This window comes from Orbicella franksi, chromosome 12 (assembly GCF_964199315.1).
Source record: "Orbicella franksi chromosome 12, jaOrbFran1.1, whole genome shotgun sequence".
Classification (NCBI taxonomy): domain Eukaryota; kingdom Metazoa; phylum Cnidaria; class Anthozoa; order Scleractinia; family Merulinidae; genus Orbicella; species Orbicella franksi.
The window spans coordinates 12,311,713-12,331,512 of NC_138156.1; the positions used below are offsets into that span (position 1 = coordinate 12,311,713).

Below are 19,800 nucleotides of genomic sequence, written 5' to 3' on the forward strand. Positions count from 1 at the left end.
AGCTTTTTGGAATGACCTTCTCCTTTAAACTGAAAACATGTGAGCTAAATGCAACAAAATGTATATTAAACCTGGGCCAGTTCAGTATGATTTAATTATTTCAAAGTTGAAGCCCTGATTTTTTTCAGGCTTCTTCTTTCCAATTGCTTAAATTGGAAAATTTACTGCGATGATCATTCTTCACTTTCATCTACAACCGCAGTTCATATATGAATTATTTCATATAAACTTCACATCATTTCACTCCTCACGGGAAGATATGAACTCAATTAAGTGGCCTTGCTCCCAATGTGTGGCTTCATAGCTCAGTTGGTAGAGCATCGCACCGGTATCGCAGAGGTCACGGGTTCGAATCCTGTTGAAGCCCTCATTTTTTCAGGCTTCTTCTTTCCAATTGCTTAAATTGGAAAATTTACTGCGATGATCATTCTTCACTTTCATCTACAACCACAGTTCATATATGAATTATTTCATATAAACTTCACATCATTTCACTCCTCACGGGAAGATATGAACTCAATTAAGTGGCCTTGCTCCCAATGTGTGGCTTCATAGCTCAATTGGTAGAGCACCACACCGGTATCGCGGAGGTCACGGGTTCGAATCCCGTTGAAGCCCTGATTTTTTTCAGGCTTCTTCTTTCCAATTGCTTAAATTGGAAAATTTACTGCGATGATCATTCTTCACTTTCATCTACAACCGCAATTCATGTATGAATTATTTCATATAAACTTCACATCAAAGTTTAAATCAGCCACAAAAAAATTGTTAGCAACTGATATTACTTTGTGAAGGCTTCTGGAAGGGTTATACATTTATAAAGCACCTGGCAGCAAGATATATGTACTATTTTGGTTTACTAATTAAAGAAAGACTCTTGTTACTGCTTAAGGAAACTGTGTTTGGTACAGTAGGTGGCAAAATATTATGGCTTTGATGATATGATGATAGGATAATAGAGATATCAGCCTTGGTAATTTCAGGGATAGTGGATAACCAATCTCCAAATAATAGAGTTATGGGACTTCACTATCAAAGTGATGCCTGATGCTTATTATAAATTGTGTACATTACTCCTAAAATGTACGATCCAGAATTTTGTTTTGTCGGTAGTAGCTCAAATTCATTTTCACCTCTGTGAGGTACAAATATTCTAAAAACAACCAACACTGACAATTTTAAATTACAGTGGAGCTCTGTTAATCCGGTTGCCAATGGGCTACAAAAATCTGACCACATTTACAGTGTGGTTAAAGGGGTTTTTTAAATATAAAGAAAATGACCAACTGACTGAGTCTTTGTTCAAGCCAGAATAAAGTGGCCATAATAACAAGGTGGCTATGTGAGTGGGGTGGCCATAAGGCGGGGTTCAACTGTAGTGATGAACATATAAGATGATCCTCTCAAACACCTACCCACAAAGATTTTGGAAAGTATAGTTTGCATAATCAGTTGGACAACACACAACTTTGGCCCAGAGCTGACTAGAGATATTCCATTTTATATCCACACATCCTCCCCCCAGCCGCACTTACTAAATAAGTTAATATTTACCACCCAACAGAAAAGATAAAAGTGCAGAAATAACTCTTTCGTAGCCCAGTCTAAAGCTCACGTCAACAGAGGAACAGGGAGTGTGGAATAAAAAATCTAATGGCCCCTTGGGACCTTTTATACGGTCTTGGGTACCCAAGACAACCCTTCTCCTGAACTACCCTGGCCAAGCTAACTTTTCACTTATTTCTTTGAAAATTCAACCAACCCTTTACATTTAGGATCATGAACCTGTCTCGCCCATGAGACAACCGGGGTGGGCGAGTTGTCTAGCCTTGGCTCATGTCACGCCAGTTGCCACCCGGACAGGCAGGACAACTTTTCTTTATAGTTATAAACACGTTGGATTGGCTAACCGAGACAACTCTTGGCATGGGGAGTGTCACACGATGCACAGATTTAGAATTTAAAGCAGAAATATCAATTTACAAAGAAGAGAAAATTAACTCAACAAAATCCACTGTGATTGAATGACTGAGGGAAACTCAAACAAAGAGGGATATTGCACATTTGATTATTCAGTAAGGGTTATGAATAGTCAAGCAGGGTCAAATTCAGCCAAATGCATGGGGAAATTAATGGCAAACAATCACTTTAAGATCAAACCAAGCTAGAATTCTCAGCCCTGCACCCACAATGGAGCAATCACAACTGACCTTTGTCAATTATTTGATGCATGCGTATGAGACAGTCATTTTTCATTCTTTCTTTACAAGATGGAAGGCAGATGCCATTTAAACATTGATCAAATAATGAACAAAGGTCCCATTGCTATAGAGGTACAGAGCTACATTGTATCCCCACCAGATTAACAGAAGATGAGGTGTTGTAAACAGATCTTTGGAAGAACTAAAAAAACCTCTGAAAACAATCACCAGCGGCCTCACAGTGTTCCCACAGCATCTCTTGTAATGAGTCCATTTGATATATAGAACATAACTTTAAAATCTCAAAATAGTTGAATTAACTAATTATGACTACAAGTATGAGAATTGGAGATACATTTGTATGATTGCACCTAAGTATGAAGTTTGATAAAGAAACAATGGTAAATCATGGTTTGAAGAAAATTTAATTACAATTCTACTTAACAATATTATTGGATTGCCAGCTTAAGATTCCCATCAGGTGATAGTACAGTTGATACAGCCTCAAACTATCACCTCAAAGAATTCTTGACCTTTTAGTCCAATTGTTGAATAGAAACACAGAAGATGTCCTCTATTTTATTATTATTAGATAATAATTTACAGTTTAAAGCTAATTACAGGATAAAATTTGAATTCTGTCCAGCTTTTATTTATGAACCACTTCACAGTACCCGAACGGGGGTAGGGGGTACTCCCAGAAAAATTTGGTCGGGGAGTGCGGCCAGCTTCCCAAAACCCTTACCCTATTTATGACCAAAATCTGCGATTCTCCCTACTCTATTTATGACCAGACCAAAAATTCGATAACTTATTTACCACCATTGTAGCTGACAGAGTTGCCCTAACCATGATTTTTGAAGGCCTTTTGTTCATGGTCTTATCAATAATGATGAAAAAGTAGCTTCTTCTAAACAACATTACCCAATTCAAGACTAGAGTACAAAACCCATATCCTATTTAAGGCCAAAATGGCCAAAACTGATACCCTATTTATGACCAAAACGGCTGAAAAACCATACCTTTTGGGGCCTTACATACCCCTATAGCGCATATAAGGGAGTACACCATGCTCCGGGTCACAGTAGAAGTGGGTACCTGTCAAAAGCAGACGTAAAGTTAAGGGCTAAGGATATACCATACCATCGAGAGCTAACCCTAAACTGGCCAACCTGCCCTCTTTTGGAAGTGCCCAAAGAAGTTGATCCCCAGTAGGGGTTGACACATTATGCTCCTAAAATCGAGCATTATGCTTTTTGGCACTGCCCCCAAAACGGACTATTATGCTCCAAATTATGCTCAACTGTAACTATTGTAATCGTAATTATGCCGCAAAATTTTTTTCCCGGACCCCGATGAGTCATAATTGTGCCGTAAAAATTTTTCCCAGGACCCCGTGAAGTGCGATAATAGTAATGGAAACCATGTAGAACATTAAAATAGCTTGAAATTTTGTAGTTTTAACTTAATAAATGGACAATAGTAACTCTAAAAAAGGAAATAACTGTTATGTTGCAAAATGGCACTATTATGCCGCCAAAAAGGCACTATTATGCCGGCATTATGCTCGATGCTCCACATATAGTATTATGCTCGAAATTATCCCAGCATGATGTGTCAACCCCTAATCCCCACGCCAGCATTGCAGTTCAGACAATACAGAGCAATGTACAATTAACCACTGGATAAAATTTGAATTCTGTCCAGCATTTATTAATGAACAACTTCACAGTACCCGGGGGGCTACTCCCAGAAAAATTTGGTGGGGGAGTGCTTCACCCCTTTGTTGATCTCTCCGGGGAAATCTGATATCCCCAAAGCTAGCCTCTAACTCTCAACGTTGCTTATTTCTTACAGAGAAAAACTGTATTCAACACGAGATACGGAAATAGGATACTAACCTTGACTATACGATTCAGCATGTCTTTTTCACCACACGCACGTGGATACAGAGCTTCACTTTCAGAAAAAAACGGCTTCTGTTAAATATGTTCCCGCTGTACACAGTGCAAACTATGGCCAGCAATACTTCATCCAGGTTGTTGTTAACATTATAGGCTATTGCATTTAGTGTTATCACCGAATCGCGAACAATAAGAACCAAAAGTCGGAACAACACCAGTTTCGAATGTGTGTAAAATCCGCCATTCGATGACAGAAGGCTCTCCATTATTTTCCTTCAAAACAATACTAAACTGTTCTCTTTTGCCAACAGGTTTGCGTCAAAAGTCGAAGAAATGTGCCTGCAACATATTTCTATCCTCACTATGGAAGGACACGGACCTGATGGTTTGCAAATAGAAGAAAATCTTCCCCCATCGAAACGCCATTTTTTCGCTTTAGGAAACGAGTTGCGCGGCACCGTTTAAACCGGATGTGACGTCACTTTTTGTTGGATGATCCACTACAAAAATTTCAGGAGTCTTCTGCCCAGCCCCTGGGACAACCCCAATGCTAGAAATGGCGCGCACTCACGGTCTCCGTCCCCGATTATGGCTTCTGATGACAAATAATTGCTACTTATTTGAAAGGTTTTTCAAAATAAAGAAGAATGGCGTTTTCCTTTTGGAATATCTTTTTTCGTTTTAGGGATATTGACGTTTTTGTATTATGCGCATTAGGAAAGTGATGATGTCATGAGGTTCACAACTACAATGGTCAAATACTGAATAAAGAATATCTCAATCAGAAATGTTCATCACAAAAGACACAAAATGACAGCGGTTGTGCTGTTGCCATGACAAAAGTTTTGCCAATGGTCCTGTCTTAATTGAAACTGAAATTCCCAGTTTTTGTCTTAACCAAGGACCATCAACTCCAGCCAATCTAATGATGAGAGTTAAGACAATATGGGAACCACGTCGGTTGAAAATGAGAATATTTGGTTTTTGACAGAAAGAGACAGGAGCCGGGTGTCATTTGGTTTCTTTTGTGATGTACATTTCTGGTACCAAGTTTGAAGAACACTGCTTCAATATTTCGTTTACTTCAGTATGAAACATTTTCATGTTTTCATGTTGTTAATCTCAGGATTTGTGCATGATTCGATCAATTAAACCAGTGGTCTTGAAATAGGCTTTATGCCTTTGAAACTGTATGAGCTTCAAGCAATTTGGACACCCTGTGGTGAGACCTCACGTTGGCGACACATGCCGTATAAACGACAACTGAAGTTAAAACTTTAGATTGTTAGCTATCTATGACAAGCTCTAGATTACATTGAAAACTGCCGGAGAGTTGCATTCGTCCTGTTAGGCTTCGCGCTGTGATTATCGTCTTGGCGTGATCACTGGTTTTTGGATTCTCAGTTCAAAAGCAGAACAACTACGCTTGATTAACTGCAACTTCACGGACAATATAAATCACGATCGTGCTGAATGCAAATTTCAACTTCATTTGGCATGAGTACCTTCAATCTTTTAAGTTGATCTCACATGCACAGTTTTTCTAGGATACTTAAAAGTGACACAATTTTCACGAAGTGATACAAAGCACTAAACACTTACTACAAAACTACTTTGTGTGTTCTGTAGTTATGTAAATCGCTTTCGACCGTATATGTTCAGATGTTTGGATGCATTCGTGCGAGAAAAATAGCGAAACGTTCCATGAGATTTCATTTCAACAGTCCTCATAACAAAGGTATTTCACTTACTACAGTGGATCCTGGTCAATAAAGGTACAAAGGGACACACAAGTGTCTGTATTACCCTGGTGTCCCTATATATTAGGCGGGCTTACCAAGAAATTGTCTCAGATATATCATGCCTTGATAAAAGAACTGATGCGTAACATTTAGAAGCAACAGAATGCTGTTTAAAGTCCGTCGTTCGTACTAATCAGCCTCCTTACTTAGCTTGCTAGGGTAAGAGAAAGCGTATGAACTTTTCGTCTGGACAAAGGAAACTGCCCTTAATACGTGGGTGTCCGTAAAGCGGGGTTTCATTGTATTTCTGTTTTTCTGCATGTTCGTCAGGGTTAGTGTCACGTTCTTTCGCTCTTAAAAACCGTCTGCCTCATAACCTTCAGGGCTTCATTATATTAGCAAACTAGACTTCTATTTCACTGCTTACCTTATAAGTGTACGTGCGCCTATCACAAAACCAAATAAAATTCCGTCTTCTTACAATTCCCCATATATAATATAATGTCACGAATGTGATTTCTATTAAGTTAGGTTCCAGCTCCCTATGCTATTATTTGGCGCGAACTTATGACGTCATCTGGGTTCAAATAACTTATTATTGACCAGTCATTGTTATATTGCGATTTAAAAGTGAGTAATTTGTACTTTTTAAATTCACCGAATTTTAGATCGCTTCTACCCGAGATTTATTGTTGTTTATCGAAACGCACTGATATGATCGAGTAAAAAATCATTTTGTAAATTCAAACATTAGGAGAAATTTCTCAAGAAACTTAAATTAATGAAGTCCAAGTGGTCCTCGGTCAATCGCCTGTCACTTATAGCATCGCATGCAAGTATCCTACATTACTTGAGAACACTAGCTTGTGCTCGTCTCTGCGCGCTTTAGACGAAATATCTCTTATAACTGACGTAACTCATTTATTTATTTATTTATTTATTTATTTATTTATTTATTTATTTATTTATTGATTGATTGATTCATTGATTCATTCATTCATTTATTCGTTCGTTCATTCGTTGACTCAGGTTTAGAAAAACGGCTCATTGTACTCGCTTGCTACTCGACCCGTCTGCCAAGAGAAACACGGGAAATGTTCTCAACTTCAGAACTGTTAACAGTTTTAAGTAACAGGATACTGCCGTTATTCCAGTGGCCAATTACCAGCTCAAAGTTTTTCAACATTAGATATTTGTCATATTTTCAGTAACAGATGACCATTCAACCATTGCTTGATTGTTTAGAGCACTGCCAGTTTTAGGTCGTCAATTTTCTGCTTTATTTCTTTATTTTCTGCTTTCAAATCAGCCTCTCGATGACGTGGATTGCAGCCTTTTTGCAGTCAAGGAAAGATTTACTTCAGGCAGAAATATTATTGTACGAATTCGAACGAAAACAGGTGGACGACTGGGTCGACCAGTGAGATTTGTTTCCGCCCAATACAGCAACTTCTCAAGACCCTGAGAGTTTTAGCTCAAGTATTCCAGTGAAAACCCTCAGCGACAGGCCTCCTTGGCATGCCGAATGCTTTGATAAAGTCCCACTAAGTGAGTACTTAGACAAATCGATAAACGAACAACCAGCCTCTCTAACAGAAAAAAGGTCCAAACCCGATCCGCAACGTTTGCTTAGCCTCGGAGGAAACTGAAGAGAACCCGTTCAATATTTTTGCAGGCGATTCAAAACTTCGTCCTCTTCAAGCTACTCACTCTGAAGCTCCACCAAAAAATATGCAAACCGAAGGACCTATCAACCAAGGGGAAAAGGAAATAAAAACAAATTTTTCTTGCCAGAGAAACGATGATATAAATGAAATAGCTCCTCCAGGTAATGGTTCACTGATGGACAATGATGATAAGGAGAACAAGAGAGAGTTTAATTATGTCAATCAAGACAACATAAAACTGGAAGAGTCATCAGCTTAGTTTCTGCAAGGGCATTGTCCATTACCTTCGGCTAAGTTAAAATGTTTAAAGCGCGCGGTAGTTTTCTTCCTATACCCCGATAAAAGCTGGTTCGGGTGTCGTGTTGTTTCCGTTCTCGTTCTTCTGCCAGGGCTGAACAGAATGATAGTCCGCTACAAACCAACCAATTCTTAACATCAAACCTCTAAGCAAACCCGGGTTTAGTGTTTACATGTAACGTGTTTCTAGTGACTCATTTCTAGGGAGGCCCAATTTGTGAAACTAAAGCTTTTGGTTTGGTGTAATTCTTTTCCATCAGAGATGCAAGGTGAAAAGAAATCCACTAACAGCCATCAGAACAAAAGCGAAAAGTTTCGCACCGAGCTTGTGAGTAAGATAATTGACCTGGATGGCCCTGAGCTGCTACAGTTTGCTTTGATTCTTGTCCAAGGCGCCCTGAAAAAATCTCAGGTATGCGATCTTTACAAAAGTTTGCTGGAACTCAGTTTTCTCGCCGAGAAGCCGCGTGAACGTCCTAAGTGGCTGGGTATACAACATTGACACAGGAAAAGTTCGCATAAAGGCTATAATTATAATTGATAACGCTTAGAAATGTCGTAGTTATAGCTGCGAAAAGTAGATCTTGGTTCCACTTTTCAATGACACGTAAAGTCAATATTGATTGAATAAATGTAAGGTTAGGAATTATAGAGAGGCTCCCAAAATATGTTTTACTAATAGATCCCAAGCAAAGAAATAATAAGAGGAATGGCTTCTGAATGTCATCTCCCTAACATATTAAATCTCGTTTATAGATCGTGGCTAGCTGCAATGAGCTGTTGAAACGTGATGAGGACAACAAATGCATGTCCATGACAACTCCTGCGTTCCTGTGGAAAAGTGCATTTTCTTATCACGGCCAGCCAGCATCAAATGAACCAGGTAAGACCGCTTTTTGCAGCACAACCCACAATGGCGAAACTAAGTCCTAGATTTTCCCACTTCGCGGCGACTTCTAAACATATCTACTTTCATCACCACAGACAGCCCAGGGCCTGCCACCAACATACCCCTCCTCTACGCCGATAGCAAAACTGTAAGAACATGACGCGTTCCTGCATAAAGACTACAGGCGAATTGTCAGGGCAACTTGACGAAACACTTGAAGGCTACCTGCAATAGGCTTACGAGTTGTAGTAAACCACGGTGCTGCGCTACAGGATTGAATGCCTCTTGTAAACCGTCGATTCTCCAATCTCAAGCATTGCAATAGCCTTTCTAACCGTGAAATGCGGTAAGCTTTTTGTCAACTGTTCTTGTTTTCCAATCTAAGAAAACAAAGTCGATGACGATGACGAAAACAGGGACGCTGACAGTAACGAAGGACCATTACACCTGATCACGCCTTTACCAAAGACCACATGCAATCGACCACTTCGGCTTGGACTATCAAGAAAGAACAGCAACAAAAGAATACATCCTTACTTCAAGAAGGACTGCAATGAAAAACTAAGCTGATGCCCACATTACCCTGGTCAACAGAAAAGGTGAACAGTGAATGCTCATAGCATTGACAGTTTTGTCATTTGAGCACTTCGGAATGCCTTTGTTTTCACTGGATATCCGGCTTCTAGTCAAAAAGTCGTTGAAGTTGCTCTTCAATCTGTTGGATTAGAGAACATAGGAGCAACAATGCAAAAGGATGTGTTTTGATAAAGACATAATAAATATATTGTTACGAGAGAAAGTTTGACGCTGTCTCATTTTTGTGCTGCAAGTAATAAATTCATGTCATATAACATCTTCTGCTAGCAAGGTTATTACCAGTAGTCTTATGACTTGCGGGCTTAACACTTTTACCCTGTTTCAACCAACACACAGTGTCATAAAAAAATAGCTTTATTACACTTTTTGTTTAAAGATCATTGACATTATTCAGTTTCTGAACTCTAAACTGATAAAGCGAGTGCTTACAATGTATAGGAAGTAGCCGGTTAGGACGATTTTCTCAAACTCAGCAAAACAACCGAAAGAATTGGCGCTTTCATCTCTAATTCAGTTTCTGATTGTTTTCCCTCAATGGGAAACTAGAAAAAAAGAGAATGAGAAAATGACAAGAAACTTCCGACCTTCCGTTACGACAAAAAAAAGAGAAATAATACCCCTGAAGGTGGTTAAATCACAAATTCTAAACGGATTTCGGGAATTTGTCTGCCGAAATTTCAAAATGTTTTTCTCAGTTGGCTAAATGGTCAGCACCCAGTGATCTCAGTGGTTTGGAATTCCTACTTTTCTAGTAAGGTAGATCTAATCGATTTGATCGTTAATCTATTGTCGTTGCCGTGGATACAATTTAGGACGTGTGTGCTAACGAAGAACACAGGCCTATTCCATTTGAACGAAAGTAGCATCTGTGGCTACTCCACAGTTATTCTTCTGAGACATGAGCACGTAGCCGTCATCGCCCCAGTTGGTGGACCAGGAGTTCTTAACTAGCCAGTAAGCCTGACCGTTCATGGTCCCATAACCAACGGCGAGCACCGCATGGTCTAAATCTTCTTCTTTATTTCTTAGCGGAGAAAAAAAAACAAGACTAAGGAATGAAATGACGAGTTACACACGAGCCTAGTCGATTCCAATTCTAATGTAGTTTTATGGGAAGGCAGAGTACAATATTCAATGTCATAACGTCATTCAAAGGCATTTTTAGACTTCCTCTGTAAACTGGACCCAGAGGTTTTCTTTTCCTTCCCTCAAATCGGGCTTGAACCGCGAAGCAGAAAATCAACCAGCTTTTTCGCTTTAATAATAAGGCCTGGTTCACACTAGCGACATATACATATAGACATAATGGCATAACGACACAATCGCTTGTGTCGGTAATGTGAACATCGACATAAACACATAAGGAAAAGATCAGTTTTTTCCCTTATGTCGTTACGTTTATGCTCTTATGTTACTATCATGTCAGATGTTCACACAGCAAGCATGACCACATAACGTCCTTTTGATGTCGTTATGTCGTTATGTTGTTAGTGTGGACTAGGCTAAGTAGACGAAAGGAGAAGATAGTCTATGGGACCAGAGTATAACGACTGCGAAAGGAGTCAACAAATATTTCATTGTCTTTTTGACGTGTATTGTTCATAACCAGAAACAAGAGGAAAAAACACCAAACATAGCTTGACCGGCTATCCCCTTTACTTCAACGTACCACACTGGGGTTCATAGTACACTCCAAAGGAGTAAAAGGCGAATGATCTACGTGACCCATCTATCTCCACAGCTACTGGCCTATTTTGAGCTATGGTAATCTTGAGAGCGCTTAGGAGTATCGTAAGAAAACTAGCATACGTGGAGGGTTAATGCTAATCATTGTCTTTAGTTATCACTTACAGAAAGGTCGAGCTGGTCGATTCCTAGCCTGGGTCAGCAAGGTTTGTTGCTGGTCCTGCCGAGAAGGTCGCAAGTCGGACACAACATCCTACTAATGTAACTCAACAAGCCACTCAATTAGCCTTATTGTATGTTTTCCTGATTTCTTAAATTCAAAGCTATTTTTAAACTACATGTACACCCCTTGTTCACTAGTCATAAGGTATGTACATGTTGACTTTCAGCCGGATTGAGGAGTCGCTATAGACTGGTCTCACATCTCCAACTATATACTTAAGATCAACGGCAAACGGCTCAACCTCGTTCCCAGGGTGGGAACGAGGTTGCAAACGGCTTTGATATGCCAAGCTTGCAATCATAGGGCTAGCTTCTTCCCTTGTTGGCGTTATTGTTAAGGACAAATATTCGAGCACGGGATGGTTATAGCAGGAAGGGGAGGGTGGGATGTAGATTGAGAGGGGTTACCACGTGATGGAAACTGGGGTGAAAAGGGTACGGGAGGCGGAAACGTAGGAAGGTAGCTCAGGAGAAATGTGAAAGCCGACGGGAACCTGAGAGAACAAGTGGAAGAGGAAGAAACCAGAGCAGGAAGGCAGCTCCCCTGTATTTTCCCTTCCGCCTCCCAAAACCCCCTGTACTCGATGTTCTCTTATCCACACCCCTCAAAACTGCCTCCCCTTCTTTCTCCCCTTATTCTCCCACTTTCCTGTTAGCTGCTATCTTTCTCTTAAGCCACTTCTACTCCGTTTCCACTTCCTGCACTCTATTCTCCCAAGTTTCCCCCACCCAGGAACCCCTTTTAATCTGCATCCCATCCCCTCCCTCCTACAACACCCTTCTTGAGCCCGATTCTTTTGATTTTCTGCCAACCTGATAATTTCTGCCCCTAAGCAATAACATCACGTAATATTTCCGAAACTATGGAAGCAACAGGGCCCTATTGTCTCTTTTGAAGTTGGAATTGGCCTTCTAATCAAACAGTTGGACTGTAATTTCAGCAAAAGACAAAGATAGACCACGTGAGATAGATAGACAACGATACTCTGTAGTAATTTAAAGCAAAAAAAACTTTTCTTATTGATGATGATTTATTTGAAAATCTGGCAATGTATTCGGCTATGAGTGGCTATAGTGGGATAAATATAATGATGATGAAAATGATTAAACAAGTGAGATTAAACAAGTGAGATTAAACAAGTGTGACAATTCTGTTTACAGAAGGGAATGTAAGTAATTGTACGATTTCGCTTTTATTCTTCCGTGAGTCGGCGGGGTTAAAACTAAGAGGTCATATGATATAGGACATTCTCCTGGTCCTTCCCTTTTCCAAAAATCATTTTCATCGCTAGAATTTTTCATGCTTGCAATGATTGCACTGCAGAAGCTTTTCCTGAAAAAAAGATTGCCCAGCACAGTTGAAGTGGGCAATCCACTGAACGCTTCTGGGCGTCTTCTGGGGGTAATTTCCACTCCTGTCAGTGGCCACCTGACCATTGAAATTTAATGGACGCAAGACCGTGTTCAAGGTAGGCAAAAAATGCAAACTCGGAGACCAAAAAATCATCATCATTCTTGTCCCCCACGGATCGCACAAGCTAAGTCACCTGCAAAGTTTCAGGAAAATCTGTTTTCTGACCCAAAATGGTTACGAGGATCTTACAGAGACAGCCTCAAAAGAAACCTTAATTTCTTGTAACAATAACAATGAGTCAAAGACAGCAAATACAGTCTACGTTTTAATACAGAGATATCCACACCCCCAAAGGTACAGAAAACAGAGAATTGCATAGGTCTGTAAAGCGTACGTACGACCACGCGTTATAACACATCAAATTCGGCCCTGCCTTCTAGGCTCCGGGAGAACATCGCCGATTAAACGATATCATCGCTAAGGAATCTATAACATCCTTATTAGCTTGAGAAAACGTTGCTGATTTTCAAAGGCCTAATCAGAATCCGTGAACGCTAAAATAATAAGAGTATCACGAAAGCTCAGACGGAAAAAGTGACTTTTTGGTTTTTATTCTTCAATCAAGGTTTTTCCCTCGGAAGGTGCATAAGGAAGGGTATATTGGAAATTTTCAGTGGCTTGCTGTTGTTGTGTTGAAGAGTTTCAGAACCATTTACGAAAGTATATCCCATCGCCTTCATCAGAGGCCCACAAGCCTCTTCAAACAAGGAGACCAGCGATGAGCTTTCACGAAATCTCCATTTATGACCGTAGCAGTATCCATCTTTGATAAAACCGTTGCATGTACACGCGATATTGACCCACCCGGAGGTGGAATTCCCTTGATCCACTTGCTAATGGTCTCTACCATGTCGAGACCAATGGATTTATACATATCATTAACCGCTCTTGACATATTGCTGATAGCATCTTCGTAACGAACAAGAATGTAGCGGCTCTTGAACCAGTTTGACCATTCTGAATTAACGTAGTCTAAATTTCCCGCGATGAGGGAACATAGCATTTGCGCGTTTTGCTTCACAAGTGATATTGCTTCAGTAGACAAGGGCTTCTTAGTAAACATTTTCCTCGCAGGCTGTTCAAAGGAAAAGCCTCGGCGAATTAAAGAAGAGAGGACAGCCCGAGGATCCCTGACCAGATGAACAATCAAACAATCAAACTTACTTGGATCTGAGCGACAAACTCGCTCCACTTCACGAATTCCAATCTCTCTGGGAATTCGTGTTTGCATGATCTTGGTAACTGTTATTTTTCGTTCATTACAAGCTTTTCTCAACGACTCTTCAGTCAACGGTGTTGACTTTTTATACCATGTGTTGTAGGTTCTTACCCATGTAGGAAAAACCAGTTCTATTGTCCTTTTTTCTTGAAAGCTACACGTAAATAAGTCGCCTACCAGAGTAGAAAAGTCCTTTCTAAAGGCGTCGCTCCTCGACTTGTTTAAGACACGCCATTCACCCCCATAAACTGTTCTCCTAAGAGCATGTAGTGGTTCATAGATATAAAACACATCTGGATGAAGATTAAACATATTTCCTACAACTGTCGATCCAGAACTCATAAGCGTTAACAGAATCACATTCAATCTGGGTTCAGTGTTTTTAGTTTTCACTTTCGATGATGATGTTTCGTAACTGTTTCTTGTCTTTATCTGTGGCATCCTTACCCTTGTCTTCTCGTTTGATTGACTCGTGTATATAACAATAAAGACGAAAAGGAAAATAGCAGCCACGAAAACTGCAGGGCTTTTTGATCTTCTTGTCATGTTCACTGTTAGAAGCAACAGAATTAAACCAATTTTAGATAGAAGACTTGCATCGCTGTAAGATCAAGCACAACAAAAATAGCAACAACTGAATAACATTACTGACTTCATTGAAAACTACAACGACAATGGCAAGAGCGCAAGACAAGCATGAGCAACATAGCAACCCTTCCCCGGAGGGTACTTGACCCATGTTTAAGAACAGGGTTGCCACCGAGGGTTTCAAAGCCTGACCCTGTTTAGGGCAAATATATTCTAAAAACTCTACCCTCGGTAGGACAACACCTTCTATTTTAAGAACCTGGTTAGGATAAGAGTTGAGGGTCATGAAGTCCCAGGCATAATGTATCACGCGCAAACCAGGGCATTAACATCTCTTGTAAGATAAAGCCAAGCGGAAGACACCTTTAAAGAGGCAACCAAGCAACCAAACCCTTTTTAGGACAGAGGCAAGTAAAATTGTATCACCTGTTCAGGACAGCGCGGCTAAAAAACAATACCCTATCCTGCGGAACGTCTCTATACAGGCCAAATAAGGGAGTTTCCCCCTGGGACGCAAATGCAGTCAGATGAAGGTGAAGCCTGTTTACGATATATGATTTATCATCTCAATGGCAAAGTCACTGGGAAAATTGCCTTTCTGAACGATTTGGAAATATAGAAGAGTGTTCATGCACAAGGAGAAACCAAAAATAAAAGTGTGCTCGACAGTTCATGTCTTAGCATGCATCGACGAATTATGATGCACACGGGAAGTTTGGACAGTACGAAAGAAGCGTGAGAGTTTCTCGAAGCGCAGCCGAGACTGCTTTAGCAACTCTAAGATGGCACGAACAAGGTGTTCAATAACAAACTAAGTGTCCTATAACCAGGTGTCCAATGACAAAGTATCTGATAACAAAATGTCCAATAACAAAGCGTGCAATAACAAAGTGCGCTATTACAAAGTGTTTAGTAACAAACTGTCTAATAATGAGGTGTCTAATGAGAAAGTGTCTAATATATAACTGTCCAATAACGAAGTGTCTAGTACCAAGGTGTCCAATAAAAAAGTGTCTAATAACAAGGTGTCCAATAAAATAGTGTCCCATAACTAACTGTCTAGTAACAAAGCGTCCAATTGCTGGTTTTCATTGTCATGCCATTCAAAATAGATCAAAATAAAAATCAAAACCGTTTAATAGATAAAGTCCAGAATCTGAGAAAAGAAAGAAAGTAAATATGCAAAGACTCTCGCCAAGATTCAGGTCACAGCAATTTTTCTTATGCAAGATATGCGGAGAAACTTTTTACCCAAATTTATAGAGATTTATATGGAGGTGCCCACCCAGATGGGCACCAACATGGCGGCCAGAAACCAACAGAAACATCTGTCACTGAGTTTTGCTACCAAAGCGTGAATTTATCTCTCGAGGAACTCAGAAACATTAAAATAATACTTTCTCTAATACAAGAACTGTTCGGATAGCCAAATTACCCGGATTAAGTCACATTTTTAACCAACATGACAGCTCCCTCGGCCGTCATGTGAATGCCGCGTCACGCAAAAGCTTAGAAATTCAAGCGTAGTGTATTACAAAACCAAGAACCCATTCGGAGCAAAAGTTTGTATGAATATTAGTTTTCACCTGCTCTTATACATCATGGAAATAAAATGTCAGGAGGATCAATACTATTGTAGTTTGAGTTTTAGTGACGTAACGTGAAAACCAACTATAACAAGGTGTCTAGTAACATTTGTTAATGGTGGAAATTTGTTAATGGTGGAATTAATGGTCGTTATCGGATAATCAAGTCGAGTAAAGATGGAGCGAGGTCTAGTGCATTCTTGATTGAAAGCTTCAGTTGTAGAAGATAGGGCATATGCACGATGAATCATTGTTTTGAGCAAGCAATGTTTGTAGCGTTTATCCGTGTGGCTTTGGAAATGCAACGGCAAGCCAATGTTGGTCGGTTTTCTGTACACTTTTGTTTCAATCTTTGTTCCGTTCTTGATTATTTCCATGCCGATAAAGGGGATCTTGTTATCAACCGGAAGCTCCATCTTGTTAACGTGACTTCTCATCATTTTATCGTGTTGGTTCTTGCGAAGAGTAGTCAGTGTTCGTAAAATGGCGACGTAGCGAACCAAGGAACATTTCTCTCTGATGTCTTTGTAGGCATTGCGAACTTCTCACTTGAGATCGTTCAGTTGAGATAGCTTCGATCTCAATTCCTCGTCCAAGACTTGTTTTTGATAGTCGTTAGAAGACTTCTTCCATTTTCGTGCTTTTCTTCAAGTCGTTCAACTTGTGCGAAATGTGACAAATGATGAGAAGTCACGTTAACAAGATTTCGCGCTTGATCTCCAAGAAATTTGATGTGAATCAGCACATTAATAACATGTCTTCTTATCGCCTTTCCTTCTTCGAGAAGCTTGTTATCTGAAGAGGACTGAAATTCTCCCTACCGCAACGAGTGTCGCCGATTCATGTTCTAACCAGCTTTCAGAAAGCGTACTGGAAAATTGAGCCTTTACTGGAAGATCCCGACAAGAGAGAATTAGCAAGCTCGACATTACGCTCAATCGCGCTGAATTATATTCAACGCACAAGCCCTAGTCCACCCAAGGCACTGGTGAAAGCTCTTAATCGTCTAAAGAAACGGGATGACATCGTTATCACAAAACCGGACAAAGGCTCTGGTGTTGTAGTAATAGACAAGGCTGAGTACACGCGCCTACTAAGTGCAGCTTCAATCGATGATACTTCCAAGTTTGTGCACGTCGATGACAAGCGACCAAAATCTCGTGGCCGACCACCTAAGCACTTTCATCCGCTTCTTCAGAAAGAGAAAGATGTCAACACAGTTTTACGTGAAACACTACCAAGGAACATCGCTGATTCACTCTGCTCCAAGAGTTCCAGACTTGCTCGCCTTTATGGTCTTCCCAAGACCCACAAAGCCAATCTTAGTATGAGGCCTATTTTATCTGCAACTGGAACCTATAATTACAACCTGGCTAAATGGTTGGAGGAAAAACTGAAACCACTCTCTATTAACGAGTACACCATTACCGATGCCATTCGTTTCTCTGAAGAAATCCGCAACTCACCCATTGGAGATGATGACATTTTGGTTTCTTTCCATGTCGCATCCCTTTTCACAAACGTACCTTTAAATGAGACTATCGACATCTTAGTCGACAAAGCATTTGCCAGCGATTGGTTCAACCAAACCTATGACCTTAACCTACAAAAGGATCAACTTGCCAGACTCCTCGAAATCGCCACTACTAACCAGCTTTTCCAATTTAATGGCCGGCTGTGTCAGCAAGTCGACGGCGTGGCAATGGGTTCGCCCCTTGGCCCTCTGATGGCTTATGTTTTCATGTGTCACCTTGAAGACAAGCTTACCCGTAATGGTTTGATGCCTACGCTATATAAGAGATGTGTTGATGATACCTTGGCCAAAATGCGTAGCACTGATACTGCAGATGATTTTCTGACTACCCTTAATGGCCTCCACCCCAGCCTGTCGTTTACGATGGAGCTTCCGGTTGATAACAAGATCCCCTTTATCGGCATGGAAATAATCAAGAACGGAACAAAGATTGAAACAAAAGTGTACAGAAAACCGACCAACACTCGCTTGCCGTTGCATTTCCAAAGCCACACGGATAAACGCTACAAACATTGCTTGCTCAAAACAATGATTCATCGTGCATATGCCCTATCTTCTACGACTGAAGCTTTCAATCAAGAATGCACTAGACCTCGCTCCATCTTTACTCGACTTGATTATCCAATAACGACCATTAATTCCACCATTAACAAATTTATCCAGAACCTTTCATCCGGTGTACGTGAAAGAGAAGCGGAAGACGGCCGTGTCTTGCGAGTTAGTCTCCCCTTCAAGGACCAAACATCAGCTAACGCGGTTAGAAGGCAAATGCGCGATCTCAGTCATAAGATTGGCACTACCCTACAACCAGTATTTATTAGCAAGAAACTGGAACAAGATCTCAAGCCCAAAGAAATCAAGCCTCCGATCGCAAATCAACAATGTGTGGTTTATTTATTTTCATGTGATCTGTGCGATGCAGATTATGTCGGCTACACAGCCCGACACCTCCACCAACGTATTGCTGAACATAAAACTCGATCGGCGATTGGAAAACACTTTTTGGAAGCCCACGGGGATATAAGCCTCCTCAACGAAAGCCAGTTTCGAATTCTCCGAAAGTGCAAGGGAAATTTGAATGCCTCGTCTATGAGATGCTTTGCATAAAGGAACGGAATCCAAGCTTGAACACGAAAACTGACTCCATCCGTGCGAAACTCTTGGTTTAATTTTAAACATTTTAGCACATCCATTGAGCTATTGTTTTACTGACTATTTATACATTTTTTATCAACTATGATTTTGACTTGATAATGACGTTAGCTCAACGTCGAAACGTAGTCGTTTTTTAAACAAAAAATTTTTAACTTTCTTAATATGCTTAGAAATATTTTATCGCAATTTTTTTATAGTTAAATGTTAAAAAAAAATCGCTTCTTATTCAAAAAAAATTAACAGAAAAAAAACAAACTTTTTCAGAGGAGCTCCCATATTCTTCAACTTACATGTAGGGTAATAGAATTTCTTTTTACACTTTCATACTGAAGAAAACACCACAGAAATGAGAATTATTGTTATTGTGTCTGAGCTGCATATTTTTTAAATGGAAACATTTCCAATAAAATTTCTACATTATATTCTTGCCAGGACGACAACATACCAAATGTATTTTGGAGAGAGGAGTCCTTATAAAATTAATACAAACTGGTGTAGTTTAATTTTCCATTAAATTTTTGGAAACCTCTTACAGAATGCAACTTTTGGTTAGCTTGCACTTCACTGTCAAGGAAGAAATCACACCAAGGTGGCTTTGTATTTTTATTATGATTTCCATTATCAGTAAAAAAAATCACACTTGGACAGGTCTCTTGGGGGTATTCGCTCATTTACCACCTATAAAAAACAAGATATAATGTATAATTTTTACCTGTGCTGTAAAATTTTTCAAATATGTTTGTTTTCACTTTTAGAGTGGTTTTTAAAAAGGATCACAAGCACACCACCCACCCCTCAGTCCCTATTCCTACCCTACAACAGTACAGCCAGGATCCCATATCAACCCCCCAACATAACTTACCATAACACTCCTATACTACAATACAATATTTTTTTATATTTTGTACAAACAGACCTAGACTCAAACATCAGATCTCTGACTTTTTGGTCCAGTACTTCATCTCCACTAGGGCATGAAAGCAATCATTGCAAATTTCCTTATATTTGTTGGTCTAATTTATTGTTGCTCTCAGATTCCCCCTTCCCCTTTGATGAAATTAAATTGGTTTAAAAAAATAAACTGGTTTAAACAAATTAA

At 39.9% G+C, this 19,800-nt stretch overlaps 1 protein-coding gene, 1 long non-coding RNA gene and 1 pseudogene across 2 annotated transcripts; 1 reads left to right on the plus strand and 2 right to left on the minus strand.

Moving 5' to 3' along the window:
* Window positions 1-1,643: 1,643 nt before the first annotated feature.
* On the minus strand, window positions 1,644-5,881 carry LOC145462215 (uncharacterized). Its single transcript, XR_014041176.1, has 3 exons — window positions 4,103-5,881; window positions 1,763-3,299; window positions 1,644-1,729 (listed from the first exon to the last, which is right to left on the minus strand). It is a non-coding gene; the product is annotated as an uncharacterized LOC145462215 (long non-coding RNA).
* Window positions 5,882-13,145: 7,264 nt separating this feature from the next.
* Window positions 13,146-16,413, minus strand: LOC145463306 (carbohydrate sulfotransferase 3-like; annotated as a pseudogene).
* Window positions 16,414-16,456: 43 nt separating this feature from the next.
* On the plus strand, window positions 16,457-18,865 carry LOC145462213 (uncharacterized). Its single transcript, XM_081445722.1, has one exon. The coding sequence runs from the start codon at window positions 17,340-17,342 to the stop codon at window positions 18,651-18,653; it is 1,314 nt and encodes a 437-aa protein (XP_081301848.1). The 5' UTR covers window positions 16,457-17,339; the 3' UTR covers window positions 18,654-18,865.
* Window positions 18,866-19,800: the final 935 nt, after the last annotated feature.